The sequence below is a fragment of the Cuculus canorus genome, chromosome 28, assembly GCF_017976375.1.
Source record: "Cuculus canorus isolate bCucCan1 chromosome 28, bCucCan1.pri, whole genome shotgun sequence".
Lineage (NCBI taxonomy): Eukaryota > Metazoa > Chordata > Aves > Cuculiformes > Cuculidae > Cuculus > Cuculus canorus.
The window spans coordinates 3,150,297-3,165,352 of NC_071428.1; the positions used below are offsets into that span (position 1 = coordinate 3,150,297).

Below are 15,056 nucleotides of genomic sequence, written 5' to 3' on the forward strand. Positions count from 1 at the left end.
CGCATGCGTGTGCACATCACACGCGTTCAGACGCCTCAGCCATGCGTGTCGTGCCCGTGGATGTGCTCCGATGCATCTGTTGCACCAATGAACACGCACGCATCACCCCCTGCATCCACGCAAAGGTTGCACCCACACACCCATCGCAGCCATGTACATGCGCGCTCGTTGCACCCCTCGACATGCACGCATCACCCCCTGCATCCACGCACGCGTGCCCGTGTCGCCCCAGGGCGCAGCCGTGCGGCGCAGTCGCTTTTCCTTTTAATATAAAACTCCACTGTACAAAGAGCAGGAACATCGACAGCTGAGGCGGCTTCAAAAAAGAAGGCTCAGTGTCATCAGAAACGCAGCGAGGGGGCAACCGCGGGGGTCCCAGCACCAGGGTTGGGGGGCTGGAGGTGCAGGGGGGATGCTGTGGGGTGGGGAGAAGGACTGCTGGGCTTGGGGCTTGGCTTGCCCAGTTGGAAGCTCCTTGCCCCATGGCTTTACCCCATGGCCACGTCCTCCCGTTGGCCCCATGTCCTTACCCTATGGCCACATTTGCTCTTAGCCCCATGTCTATCCTCCCCTTGGCCCCACATCCTTGCCCCATGTCCTTACCCTATGGCCACATTTGCTTTTGGCCCCACATCCTGTCCTTGGCTCCCTGTCTTTGCCCAATGGCCACGTCCTTCCCTTGGCCCTATGTCCTTAGTTCTTGCCCCATGGCCACACTTGCCCTTGGCCCCACGTCCTTACCCCATGGCCACATTTCTCTTGGCCCCATGTCCATCCTCCTCTCAGCCCCACGTCCTCGCCCCGTAGCCACATTCTACTTTTGGCCCCACATCTTTGCCCCATGGCCACATCCTTCCTCTGCACCCACGTCCTCCCCGTGTCCCTTCCTCTCCCCCACCCCTCCTCCTCGCCTCCATCTCCCCCCGCCGCCCCTCGCCACTACCCCACTGTGTTACCTTACGTTAAAACACCTGTATTAAATTAAAATAGAAAGGAGAAACCCTTCACGCTCGCATCCCCTCCACCCCCCAGGGGCTCCCACCCCGCCGGCAATGTCACGCCGTGTCCCCAACCGGGACGCGGACCTTGTTGTTATCCGCATCGACGTCCCCGTCGAGCTGGAGGCAGCAAGCGCGGGAGCTTTCGTCCTCCTCCTCTTCCTCGCTGGCCACCGCGAGGGCTGGGGTCTCGCCGCTGCCGCCGTTGAGGGGTACCTTCTCCCGCCGCTGGGATTGGGGGCTGTGGGGCGCGCTGCACCCTCGTACTTTGCTCCTGGCTTTGAGCTGGTTGTGGTAGGCGAGGAGAACCAGGCAGGCGGCGGTGGCCAACGTCACCGCCAGCAGCACCGTCATGGTGACAAACTCCTTCCAGTACGATGGAGGGTTCCCGGCGGCTGCGGACCCCCACGCCAGCCCCTCCTTGGCCCCTGTGGGGTCCCAGAGCTCGTAATGAGCCACGGTCCAGGTGTAGCCGTTCTCGGTGGCCCGGCACTTGTAGACGCCGGCGGTCGCCCGTTGCATGATGACCACCAGCGTGTGGTCGGGCAACACGGCGGTGGCCCCCCGGCCCCCCTGGCTGTGGGGCTGCTGCCAGCTGTAGGTGGCCAGCGTGGAGCGGCGCGGGCATGGCAGGCGAACCACGGCGTTCAGCGGAGGGCTGAGCCCTGCGGGGGGAGAGCAGGGTGATGCCGTGCACCCCTCGTGCCCCCCCCCGTCCCACACCCCTACGCCCTCCCGACGCGCCCCCACACTCAACTCTCTGCAGCGGGGTCTTCCGGCGGTGGCCCCCGGGTGCGGGGCACGGCCGCGCTTCGCCCGCGCTGGCACACGGTGGACGGGCTCCCCGCCTCGACGTCCTGCAGCCACGAGCTCCTGCGAGGGAGGGTGGCATCGGCATCCCCTCTGCATCCGACCCCCAGCCCGCTGCCCCCTCACTCACACGCTTGGCATCAACATCCCGCTCCCCTCTGCATCCCCGTTCCCACCCTCATCCCAGTGTCTCCCCGGCTCACATGAGTGGCATCAGCAGCATCCCATCCCTCTCCACATCCCCTTTCCCACCCTCATCCCCATTCCCACCCCAATCCCATTGCCTCCCGGCTCACACCCCAGTGGCACCAGCATCGCCCTTCCCTTCCACATCCCCCTTCCAACCCTCATCCCAGTATCTCCCCACCCACACACCAGTAGCACCAGTACCCCCTCCCCTCCACATCCCCCTTCCCACCCTCATCCCAGTATCTCCCCACTCACATTCCAGTAGCACCAGTGCCCCCTCCCCTCCTCACCCCCTTCCCCACCCTCACCCCATTCTCCTCCGGCTCACAGAGTGCCACCAGCCCCCCGCTCCCCTCCACATCCCCCCCTCATCCTGCTGTCTCCCCTTTCCCAATCTCATCCCAGTCACACACCAGTGGCACCAGTACCCCCCCCATCCCCGTTCCATCCTCCCGCGCTGCCCCCTGGCTCACGGGTCCTCGGCGATGCGGGTGTTCTGGCAGGAGCCCTCGAGGCTGTGCCAGGCGCAGTACGGGTCCCGCGCCAGCACGCATTCGGCGCAGCTCCGGTGTTGGCTGCAGTTGGCCAACGGGACTTGGAGGACACCACCGGAATAGCCCACGTAGAGGACCCCCTGAGGAGGGAGAGGCGCAGGGCTGAGCCTCCGCTGTGCCCCCGTACCAGGCTCGGGTTGGGCTGTTGGGTCCTCCCCACTCTATACCTTCCCCGGGGCCAGCAGTAGGTTCTTCACCGGCTCCGGCGTTCCGAAGAGCTGGATGCTCTCCACGATGTGGGAACCCTCCGGCAGCTCCACCGCTTTGTGCAGGAAACCCTCCGCTGTAGGGGCACAGGGGACATCACCGGTGTTTTGAGGGGACAAAGAGGGATGACCAAACACCCTGGGTGTACCCCCCACGTGAACCCACCCGTGGCCAGGAACATGACGCGGTAGGTGGTCCCTGAGATGCCGTGGGTCTCGTCCACCGCGATGCGCGTGTACGTGACGTCCGTCTTCACCAGCAACGGCTGTCCTTGGGTAGGTGACACCTTCCCATCCATCAGGAAATGGTCCTTCATGAAGGTGAGGGCTTTGTCAGAGGAGGGACCCATGTAGCACTGCCAGGAGAGAGGACAGAGATGATGTGGGGAAACTGAGGCACTGGGAGGCGACGGATGTGCCGGCATCAGTTGGGTGCAAAGGGATCATCCATTTCCCATCCTGCTTGCACCACCACCTCACCCAGTGCGAGCACACAGGGCAAACCAGGACAGACCCGTGGGGACCAGCACGCCCTCGTGTCCGCGGGGTGGCCAGCACTCACGCTGCCGGGCCGGGGACTCATGTCGGGGCCACCGTAGACCGTCCAGCGGGAGCTCTCCTTGTTCAGCTCCTTGTATTTCCCCTCGAAGACCTCTTCCAGAGCCTCTTGGCTGTAGGCGCAGACGGCCGCGCTGCCCGCCTGCCTGCGGGAGCAGCGGGGTGGGCGTTGGGGGGTGACGCGGGTCCCCAGTGCCCCCCACAGCACCCCAAGGGGACGGCACTCACCACTGCGAGGTGAAGACGGCGTAGAAGTCGGCACCGCCGTCACGGCGCGGCAGGGCGAAGGCGTGATGGATGACGTTGAAGGGGAAGCGTCCGGGTTGCGAACACAGCAGCTGAGCCTTCAGGAACGTTGTCCACTTCTTCTGCAACACCTTGTCCCCTCCGACATCGCTCTGGGGGAGGCAGGAAGATGCTCAGCGTCAGGGCTCACGGGAGCCGGTCGCCCTCACGGTCCCCCGTCATCGTCCCTGCGCCCACCTTGCAGACGCGGGCCACCCGCGGCACCAGGAGCCGCTCGAAGAAGTCAAACTCATCAGCGGTCTCCTCGAAGAAGAAGTAGACCTTGTCATCTCCAGAGATGCTGAAGGAGGCCACGAAGGCAGCGTCGGCTGTGGGGTGCAGCCACGGCGGGTGAGTGGGGAGCTGCTCTGGGCACCTCCCCAGCGTGGAACCCTCGCCCTGCTCACCCGAAAGCCAACGGAGAAAGGCGTCCGTCTTGAGTTGGGTGCGGTTGCCCAGCGAGCGGGAGATGATGGGCTCGTTGCCCTGGAAGTTGTTCATGGTGCCAGCGTAGAGCTCGCCGTCTGCTCGGACGTGGGGTGGGAGTGAGTCCCAGCCGGGACCCCCCAACCATCCCCTTCCGCCCGGATGGATGCCCAACCGTGGGGGCTACTGGCCCCGTACTCACCCACCAGCAGAGCCGTGTAGGTGTGCTGAGGGTCAAAGGGGCACTGACCCTTCCCGTCCAGGAAAGGTTGTCCTCTGCTGCTGGACACCAGTGTGAAGTTCTCTAGATGCTGTGAGGAAGGGAAATAAAATCAGCTGATGGAGTTAAACCAAACCCCAAATCTGCAAGAAATGGCTATGGGGCCCCTCTGGTCTGTGGGGAAGGCACGGTGCTCAGCAAGGGGGGAAACTGAGGCAGGAGAGGCTGCCTGGGGTCACACCTGGAGGAACTGGAACTGAAAATCATAGAATGGTCTAGGTGTGAAGGGACCATGAAGGTCATCCAGTCCAACACCCCTGCAGTGATATTTTAAACCAGATTAGGTTGCTCCAAACCCCATCCAACCTGGCCTGGAACCCCTCCAGGGATGGGGCAGCCACCACTGCTCTGGGCAACCTGGGCCAGGGCCTCCTCACCCTCACAGGAGAACATTTCTCCCTAAGATCTCATCTCAATCTCCCCTCTTTCAGCTCAAAACCATTGCCCCTCATCCATTTTCCAGTTTGCCCACATCCCCCATCCCGCTGGTGCTCCTGGACCACTGCTCTGTGGCTCCTCCCGGCGATGTCGCAACACGTCCAGAGAGCTCCACATCATCTCCGTTCTTGGCAGGTGGGACACTCACGATGTAGGTGCACGCGGGGCTGAAGGCGTAGGTCCCACAGACGTAGAGGTGGGTCTGGTTCAGGGCCACAAGGACACGGATGAAGTTGAAGCACTCGGTCTGTGGGAGGGAAGGAGAATCAATACAATTATTTGGTTGGAAAAAAACCTTTGAGATCATCAAACCCAACTGTCCCTGTCCTCTCCTGAGCCATCCCTGAGCAGGTCATCTGCCCATCTTTTAAACTCCTCCAGGGATGGGGACTCCACCACCTCCCTGCGCAGCCTCTGCTGGTGCCCGAGAACCCTTTCGGTGAAGAATTTTTTCCTGATGTCCAATCTGAACCTGTCCTGGTGCACCTTGAGACCATTTCTTCTCATCTCATCCCTTCTTATTTGGGAGAAGAGACCAACACCCACCTGGCTCCAATCTCCTTTCTTGGAGTTGTGAAGAGCGATGAGGTCTCCCCTCAGCCTCCTCTTCTCCAGACTAAACACCCCCAGATCCCTCAGCTGCTCCCACAACCCCTGTTCTCCAGCCCCTTCCCAGCTCCGTTCCCTTCTCCGGACACGCTCCAGCCTTTCAAGGTCTTTCTTGGAGTGAGGGGCCCAAAACTGAACCCAGGATTTGAGAGGTGTCCTCACCAAGTCCAGGAGGACAATCCCATCCCTGCTCCTGCTGGCCACCCCATGGCTGATCCAAGCCAGGATGCTGGTGGCCTTCTTGGCCACTGCTGGCTCATGTTCAACCACTGTCAACCAGCGCCCCAGACCCTCCGCCAGGCAGCTTTCCACCTGCTCTCCTCCCAGCTTAGAGGGCTGCATGGGGTTGTTTGTGACCCAAGCGCAGGATCCGGCGCTGAGATCAGCGCTGAGCATCGTCGCAGCTCCATGGGACCCCCTCACGCCTCCCAATGGCGCTCTCTCACCTCCTGGCTCTTCTTCTTAAAAGCACACTCGGATATTTTCTGGGCTGTGGGTCCCCACGTTATCTGTGGAAGGAAGGGAGATGGTCCACAGGCCACAGCTGCCCAGCCTGGGTGGGGAAACTGAGGCACAGTGGAGGGCACCCCCCCCCCGCCACAGCTATCCCAAGAGCGGCTGCTGCTCACCGAGGCTTTGGCGCGGATGCTTCCCGCGGTGCCGACGCTGAGGGCCAGCACCCGGTCCCGTGTCCCCACGTAGAGCTCCTCCTCGCTCTCACGCAGGAGGAAGATATCATAGTGGGAGACGTTGTCCTGGCTGAAATGCGTCAGGGTCCGTCGGGGGTCCCCTGGCGGGAGCGGAGATGGGGGTGACAGGGACCGAGGGATGCACGCGTCCCAGCACAAACCATCCACCTCCAGCGGACGCAGCAGCCGCCGCCGCGTCGCGCATCACCTCTCCAGGAGGAAATGGGATGTTGCTTCCTCTTGGCCCCCCCACTTTCCCCACCAGGTCCCCACTTCCCCCCCTTGGCAGGTCCTGCTGCAGGTGTTGGACATCCCCAACTGCAAAGCCCGCATGTCCCTCTGACGCTGCTTCGATGTCCCGTAAGGCACGGGGGTGCTTTTTCCCCCCACGGGGCTGCACGCTCTGCCCACGACGGTGTTGCGTTTGGGGGACACGCGACCCCAAGGTGCCATCCTGGAGGGCTACAAGCGCCCCTCTTGGTGCCCTCCAGAACATCTGGGGCCACAGGCTGCTCGTTGGACCCCATCAGGCACCGAAAGAAGGAAAAAGGAATGGGAGATTTTGCAATTCTCAGAAGATCTTCAAGGGGAAGTGGCAGCGCGCGCCATGGGGGCACAGAGCTTTCCTGCCTGCCCGAGCGCCACCGGTCCTCAGCACCACCAAACACTTGTTTTGTCATTTTTCCCTTCATCCAGGCTGGCCCTGAGGAGATCCCTGGGTGCCAAAACCTTCTGGAGATCCCCTTCCTCGTTATATCCCCCTACTTAGCGTCACCCTCCTGCCTCCAGCACCCAACCTCATCGCTGCCATCACTGGGAGAGGGGACATGAGATGGGGAGGCGGTGACGGAGAGCAGCCCATGGGACACTGATGGTGGATTTTCATCCCTGGGAGTGGATGCTCAACCCTGATCCATGCTGGGGACGGATGTTCAACCCTGATGTTGGATGCCCATCGCTGGGGACGGATGTTCAACCCTGGGGATGGATGCTCATCTCTGGGGATGGATGCTCCAGTGTTGTCCCCAACCCAACCCAATCCAACCCAACCCAACCTGTCCCCATCCTCCCCTCCACCTTTGGCTCTCTCGGGGCTGTACTCACCGTGGGGGTAGGCGACGCGGGGCAGGGGTTCGGCGCAGAGCACGGCAGCCGGCATCATCACCCCCCAGAGCAGGCGCAGGGCAGCTGCGGGCATGGCGGGGGGTGGCAGGGATGCAGCCCTCGAGGCTCCCGGCACCATCCCTGCGGGAAGGGCGAGGGTTGGGGCAAGCGCCGCTGGCGAAACGTGGTACGGAACGGAAACGAGACGGGGGAAGCCAGCAACCCAGCGCGGGGGGGCCGTGGGGCGCCTCGAGTCACCCTGGCACAGGCGGAGATGTCCCAGCACCCTGCTGGGTTCCGGGTATCAGTTTCCCCCCCAGCACACGGGTGTCCGGGTTCTCCTGCCTTTGTCCCCCACAGCATCCATCCCCACCGGGAATTCCTCCTGGTGGGTCCGCAAAATTAGAGGTGGGGTGGGACAATCCCCTCTTGCGGCTCTTTTTGCAGCCCTTGAGGAAGCCATGGAGAAAGAGCAACGTCTGGAGAACCACGCGGTCCCCAAGATCCCTTACAGGTGGCCACCGTGTCCCCAGCAAGCGGCGTTACCTCTCCGGCGGGCGAGGACAGAGTTGGCTCATCTCCACCCCTGGACCATCGGGACCCAACATGGATTTGGTCGCGTGTGGTCGCGACCAGAATCCCCTCGTGGGTCCATGCCCAGCGTGCAGCCAAGCTCCAGCCGCGCTGCCGGGCTCGTTGTGGCCCAACCCAGCCTAGCGTGGCCCCGCCGGGGATGGTGGGAACCAGAAAGTCCTGCTGGAAAAGGACGAGCCTCAGCAGGTTGGGACAGCGGGCGCCTGCTCCTGCCTCGCATCGCGGCAGGGAGGGCAGCGAAGCCTGGCGGAGGGAGCTGGGATGGGAGCTGGGGTGGCGTGGGGGAAATGGGGTGCCCCCAAGCCTGGGGTGCCTTCCTGGCTTCGGGAAAAACTTTGGGATGAGAGCAAAGCAACGTGGTTTTTTCCTGCTGATGGTGAGGATCGACAGTGGGGCTGAGTATTATCCCCACAAACAGCGCCGTGGGGCTGAGCATCATCCTATAAACAGCGCTATGGGGCTGAGCATCACCCCACAAACAGCCCCATGGGACTTTGCCCCCCAAACATCCCCTGGGGCTGAGCATCACCCCCACAAACAGCCCCTGGGGTTGAGCATCACCCCCACAAACAGCCCCTGGGGCTGAGCATCACCCCCACAAACAGCTCCATGGGACATCGCCCCCCCAACAGCACCCTGGTGCTGAGCATCACCCCCACAAACAGCTCCATGGGACATTGCCCCCCACAAACAGCCCCTGGGGTTGAGCATCACCCCCACAAACAGCCCCTGGGGTTGAGCATCACCCCCACAAACAGCTCCATGGGGTTGAGCATCACCCCCACAAACAGCTCCATGGGACATCGCCCCCCACAAACAGCCCCTGGGGCTGAGCATCACCCCCACAAACAGCTCCATGGGGCTGAGCATCGCCCCCACAAACAGCTCCATGTGGTTGAGCGTCGCTCCCTACAAACAACCCCTGGGTTGGAGGATTGTCCCCCACAAACACCTCATGGTGCTGAGTTATCACCCCACAAACAGCCCTATGGGACATCACCCCCCAAACATCCCCTGGGGCTGAGCGTCACCCCCACAAACAGCCCTATGGGATATCACCCCACAAACAGCCCCACGGGACATCACCCCCCAATCACCCCCTGGAGCTGAGCATCACCCCCAAAACCAGCCCCATGGGCACTGTTCCCCCCAAACAGCCATCCCTGTCCCAGCAGCCGGGGTCCCTGCAGGCTCCATCCTGCACCCCAGGCTATGCTGGGACGCTTGTGGGTGAGAAAGCCACCAGACCCGGAGCTTTGGTGTCCCCCAACTGCACAGTTGCATCTATGGTACCCCAACATCCCACTCCAGCCAAGGCTGAGGAGCATCCTGTCCTGTTGGGATCTCCTTACCTGCCTGCCCCCGTCCGCCTGCCGGGACGCGGACCCCCAGGAGGACAGCGTTGTCCCCACCACCTTACTTGGCCGGGACAGAAAGCTCCTTGTAAAGCACAGAAAGTAGGTTACTCTGCCCCGGATTTCCCACTTGGCGAAGAACTGGCTGAGAAACGGGGCCGCATGAAGGCTTGGACCAGCGGCATTGTTCTGCCCTGGGTTGGAGCCACCAGGGCTGGCGGAGGGGGAGGAGGGATGGGAAAGGGAGACGAGGCTCCTCGGGGAGGCTGAAGGCTCGGGGGGACCATGGTGGGGCTGGGAAAGCCTCTGGAAGGTGTTGTCTTAGTGTGAGCCAGCTCTGGTGTGAAGCAAGAGCAGCCACAAGGTAAGAGCAGCGGTGTGGGGAGATGAAGCTCCACCACAGCCCTGTCCCACCTCATCTCTGGGTCCCCTGGCCAAAACAAACCGGGGAGATCATAGAAGCATTGAATCATAGAACAGTTTGGGTTGGAAGAGACCTCAAAGCCCATCCAGTCCCACCCCTGCCATGGGCAGGGACACCTCCCACTGGCTCAGGGGCTCCAAACCCCATCCAACCTGGCCTGGAACCCCTCCAGGGATGGGGCAGCCACCACTGCTCTGGGCACCCTGGGCCAGGACCTCCCCACCCTCACAGGAGAACGTTTCTCCCCAAAATCTCATCTCAATCTCCCTTCTTTCAGCTCAAACCCATTCCCCTCGCCCCATCCCTGCCCTCCCTGATCCAGAGCCCCTCCCCAGCTTTCCTGGAGCCTCTTTCCCTACTGGAAGCTGCTCGAAGGTCTCCCTGGAGCCTTCTCCAGGCCGAACAACCCCAACTCTCTCAGCCTGTCCTCGTACGGGAGGTTCATCCTCCTCACAAAGTATGGTTGAACCTGGCCCAGGACGGAGCTGGACCCTTCCCGGCTTCATCCCTTGTGCTCCACAAGGTGAGCCACGATGGTGACCAGGGCAGATGATGTGAAGCTGGTGGCCACGCCAGCACTGATCTCCTGGCCGCTGAGACTTTCTCTCTGCCTCAGTTTCCCCAAGTGGCTGAGCACCGGACTTCCCTCGCAGCAGGGAAGAGTGTGGCCCTTCTCTGCTTTCCCCACAAACCCCATCCCATACCCCTCCCTCAGGAGCATCCCTGTGGCATGGGGAAAGCAGGGATGCTTCCAACATCCAGGCAAAAGTCAGGGGTTGGGGGAGCCTCGTTTAGCCTGGGAGGGGCTCCTTCCACCCCCCCCCAAGACCTGGAGCAGGAGGAGACATGGGGGAGATTGAAAGCAAGGGAGGAGGAGGAGGAGGGGATGAGGAAGGATATGGGAGGATGCAGCGGAGGAAATAGGGAAGGGATTCAAGGGGTGAGGAATGCAAAGGGTGGGGACAGATGTGGGGGCGCGGGAGGATGCTCGAGAGGGGACCGGGAAGGAGAGGGGGTGTAGGGGGGGATGCAAAGGAGCTGTGGGAGGAAGAAAAGCGGAGACAGGAGGGGATGCGAGGGGACCATGCAGGGAAGCTCTCCCTGGGGCTGAGGCTTCAGCCCTTTATCACTGCCTGGCAGCCTCAGAGCTTCCTGGGGGTGACAGGGGGGTCCCCCCAAAGCCAAGGCTCCTGCCCAGCCCCCCCCCAGGAGCCTCCCAGTCCCGCTGGTACCGACCTGTGGCAGCGGGGGCTGAAGGGAGCAGCATCCTTGCAGGGCCAGCAGCTCCTGTTGCCATGGCTACGGCTTTACCTCGGCCTCACCCCCCCCTTCCCCCCTCCGGACAGACAGACCGAGGAGACAGACGGACACCTGCATCGGCTCGGGCGGGCGCACAGCCGCACCGAGCTGCACACGCGTGTGCACATGCATGAACGTGCAACTCCCCCCCCAGATGTGCACAGACACCCCTTCTCCGTGCACCACATCTGTCTGTCCAACACCTCTCAGGACACGTTCCTCAGTTGTGTCTGTGTCCTGCACCCCATGTTTGTGCCCCTCCCCCCCCCCCATTAGCATCTGTCCCTGCATCCCCATCTCTGCATCCTCAAAGCGGTAATGCATCCCTGCACCCCCATATCCACACTGCATCCCTGCACCTGCCCCCCCATATCCACACTGCATCCCTGTGCCTGTATCCCTGCCCCTACATTCCTGCAGCCCCCATCAACATTGCATCCCTGCACCTACACCCCCATATCCACACTGCATCCCTGCCCCTACATCCCTGCACCCCCAAATCCACACTGCATCCCTGCACCTACACCCCCATATCCACACTGCATCCCTGCCCCTACATCCCTGCACCCCCAAATCCACACTGCATCCCTGCCCCTGCACCCCCAAATCCACACTGCATCCCTGTGCCTGCATCCCTGCACCCCCAAATCCACACTGCATCCCTGCCGCTGTATCCCTGTGCATCCACCCCCTGGCCCAGGTTGCCCAGAGCAGTGGTGGCTGCCCCATCCCTGGAGGGGTTCCAGGCCAGGTTGGATGGGGTTTGGAGCCCCTGATCCAGTGGGAGGTGTCCCTGTCCATGGCAGGGGTGGGACTGGATGGGCTTTGAGGTCCCTTCCAACCCAACCCATTCCATGATTCGATGGGACAATCTGGGGTGCAGTCGTGGCACCATCAGCCCGTGCAGGATCAGGTCCTGAGCGTGGGTCCCACAGCACCCGGTTATGGTGGGTGACCCTTTCCTCCTCCAAGCTCCTCAGCCCAGTTGGCTCCAGCTGATCCCACTTCTCCTTTCGACACTGTCCTCCTTCCCCTTCCCCGCTGTGGGGGAGTGGGGTGCTGCAAACCCCGAAACCGGATCCGCCGCCACCCTGGCTTCCTCCCTCTGCAACCGTGACCTCAGGCGTGTCGCTCTGTCCCCAGCCTGGAATTCCACAGCTGTGAATGAGACACCCCAGAACGGGGCCATCCGGCTGCTCGGCACAACCTGGGCACCACTATCATAGAATCATGGAATAGGTTGGAAGGGACCTCAAAGCCCATCCAGTCCCACCCCTGCCATGGGCAGGGACACCTCCCACCGGCTCAGGGGCTCCAAACCCCATCCAACCTGGCCTGGAACCCCTCCAGGGATGGGGCAGCCACCACTGCTCTGGGCAACCTGGGCCAGGGCCTCCCCACCTTCACTGTGAAGAATTTCCTCCTAACGTTTAATATAAATCTTCCCTTTCCAATTTAAAGCCACCCCCCGTCATCCCACCCCTGCTCTCCCTGATCCAGAGCCCCTCCACAGCTTTCCTGGAGCTCCTTTCTGCACTGGAAGATGTTTTAATGTCCTCCTGGAGCCTTCTTCTCTCCAGGCTGAACAACCCCAACTCTCTCAGCCTGTCCTCATACAGGAGGTTCTCCAGCCCTTGGATCATCTCCGTGGCCTCCTCTGGACTCGCTCCAACAGCTCCATGTCCTTCCTGTGCTGAGGACTCCAGAACGGGACACGGGGCTCCAGATGAGGTCTCATCAGAGCAGAACAGAGGGGCAGAATCCCCTCCCTCCCTGCTGGTCCCTCTGCTCCGGATGCAGCCCAGGACACGGGGGGTTCTGGGTTTTAAGCACATGTTGTGGCTCATGTAGAGCTCCTCATCAATCATCACCCCACGTCCTTCTCCTCACGGCTGCTCTCAATCATATCATCCCCATCCTGTGTAGAGACGAGGGATTGTCCCAGCCCAGGAGCAGGACCTCACCCTTGGCCTCGTTGAACCTCAAGAGGTTCTCACAGCTCCACTTACTCCACATTTTCAGCCTCCCTAAAATCAGCAAACGGGGAAGGGCTCCTGCAGGGAGTCTCTTCCCACCCCACTCTGGGGTCACCCAGTGCTGGAGACACCCACGTCCCCCCTCAGCTGCTGCCGCTGTTCCCGTGGGGCTCAGGACATTGGGACTTCTAAGGAGCTTGTGCTTTGCGCCTGAGCCGAATCCTGCCGTGAGGAGCTCTACCGTGGCCCCCTCCCACCCAAGCCTTGCACCGTCACCCCCTGCCTGGTCCCCCCAAGGGTTCTGGGGGGGTGTCCTGCCATGAGGAACACCGTGGGGTGCAACCTCAGGGGGTGGCAATGGGCACAAACTCGCATCTTTCCCCCCTCCTTAGGATTAGCGGCACAGCCTGACCTTAATCCCCCCCGGCACGCAGGGGCCGCCGTGGGGCTGGTGGGGCCCCCAGTGCCCGCTCTGCCGCGGGAAAGCCCGGTGGCTGCCAAACCTTGGGGTCAGTCCTGGTTCTTCCCCATCTCCGAGGTTCCTTTGTGCCAGATGTCCACCCCAAAGCCCAGAGGTCTCCTCTGAGCGTGTTTGCCGTCACCAAACCCTGGTGCTCCCACCCGGCCGTTGACCGCAGGTGCCACCGCCGAGACCCTGACACTCGGTGCAGGTCATGGTCACCCGGCTCTGGGCTCCCGTTTCTCTCTTGCCAAAGTCCCGGAGGAACCCAGAGCTGCGCTCAGACCCTTGGAGCTGCACGAGAGGTTGGAGAAATCCAATCCTGACTCAGTGCTTCAGCTGGAGCGGGGCTGGAGTTCTGGCACAGGAGCTTTGTGCGTGGTCCCCATGGGCTGTGCAAGGTCCCCATGGGCCATATATGTTCCCCATGGTGCTGTGTGGGGGCCCCATGGGCCATATATGCTCTCCATGCACAGTGCGAGGGCCCCATAATGGTGTGCAAGGCCCACATGGGATGAGTTTGGTCCCCATGGGGCTGTGCAATGTCTCCATGGGGTCATTCAAGGTCTCCATGGGACTGTGCAATGTCTCCACGGGGTCATTCAAGGTCTCCATGGGGCTGTGCAAGGTCCACATGGGCTGTACATGGTCCCTATGGGGCTGCGCAAGTCCTACACAGGGCTGTGCGAGGTTCACATGTGGTGCATATGGTCCTCATGGGACTGTGCAAGGTCTCCATGGGCTTCACAAAGTCCCTGTGGGGCCGTGCGAGAGTCCCATAGGGGTGTGCAAGGTGCCCAAGAGCTATACATGGTCCCCACGGGCCGTGCAAGGTCTACATGGGATATTTATGGTCCCCATGGGGACATGAACGGTCTCCTTGGGGTCATGCAAGGTCTGCATGGGGCTGTGCAAGGTCCCCGAGGGCTGCACGACGTCCTGTGGGACCACGCAGTGACCCCACAGGTCATGTGAGCCACGGGGCACAGACGGTGACGAAGCAACACGGAGAAATGCCACCAGCTCAGTTCTTCCCGGTATGACCCAACCCTGCTGTGCTGGGACGCCTGGGTCCCGTGGTGGGGTGTGGGGAGGACCCGTGGTGTTTCCCGTTGCCTCCTGACCTCGTTTCTCCTCGCAGCACGGCTGGGCAGGAACAGGAGGTCCCTGAGCGTGGTTGCCTTCCCTCTGCTCAGTCAATAACTCACTATTTTGGGCGCAGCCTCATGGCTTTTGGGGCACAGTGGTGCAAAGCTCAAGGTCAGGATGGATTCCCACCTTGGCAGCACAGAGAGGACAATCCACAGCTCCTTGGCGTTGCCGGCTGTGCCGGGTCCTGGCGTTGGGGCGCCCCTGAGCTGGCACAGAGACATGGGGCACAGGGAGGAGGTGGCATGGAGCTGCGGTGTCCCCTGCACCCTGCGAGCAACCATCTCCGAAGCCCCCAGGAGGGGAGATGGGTGCCTTGGTGGGACCCTCGATGGTGGTGGTGGTGCCCCAGAGACCCCTTGGCACCCACCACCCTCGCGAGGCTCAGCCCCGTTTGCACCCCAATCCAGGGCGACGTGACCCCACGTGGCTGAGGGGATGCAGACACCCGAACACTGGGGTGGGGGGCACCCTCAGGAGGGGCACCCCGGGCACCTACCTGGCTGTGCGCCCCGGCCGCCCACCCGCGCTCCCTCACATCGCGGCTCCTCAGCGTTGTGCCCGGTAAAGCTGATTACGCTCCGGCTTTATGGCTCTCTCCTTCTCCCAGCATTGCCTCCCGCCTCGCTCCAGTGCCTGGCACGGCCCGGGGG

At 62.3% G+C, this 15,056-nt stretch overlaps 1 protein-coding gene across 3 annotated transcripts; it reads right to left on the bottom strand.

Moving 5' to 3' along the window:
• Positions 1 to 938: 938 nt before the first annotated feature.
• Positions 939 to 14,985, bottom strand: SEMA4A (semaphorin 4A). Of its 3 annotated transcripts, none has more exons than XM_054050642.1 (15): positions 14,903 to 14,985; positions 7,147 to 7,287; positions 5,983 to 6,143; positions 5,800 to 5,862; positions 4,893 to 4,991; positions 4,229 to 4,337; positions 4,008 to 4,124; positions 3,799 to 3,929; positions 3,544 to 3,713; positions 3,320 to 3,461; positions 2,924 to 3,113; positions 2,719 to 2,834; positions 2,471 to 2,631; positions 1,756 to 1,871; positions 939 to 1,663 (listed from the first exon to the last, which is right to left on the bottom strand). In XM_054050642.1, the coding sequence occupies exons 2-15, from the start codon at positions 7,283 to 7,285 to the stop codon at positions 1,056 to 1,058; spliced, it is 2,322 nt and encodes a 773-aa protein (XP_053906617.1). In that variant the 5' UTR covers positions 7,286 to 7,287; positions 14,903 to 14,985; the 3' UTR covers positions 939 to 1,055. The 3 variants fall into 3 exon arrangements, with proteins under 3 accessions (XP_053906617.1, XP_053906615.1, XP_053906616.1); XM_054050640.1 differs by lacking the exon at positions 14,903 to 14,985 and adding an exon at positions 10,756 to 10,884; XM_054050641.1 differs by lacking the exon at positions 14,903 to 14,985 and adding an exon at positions 9,093 to 9,217.
• Positions 14,986 to 15,056: the final 71 nt, after the last annotated feature.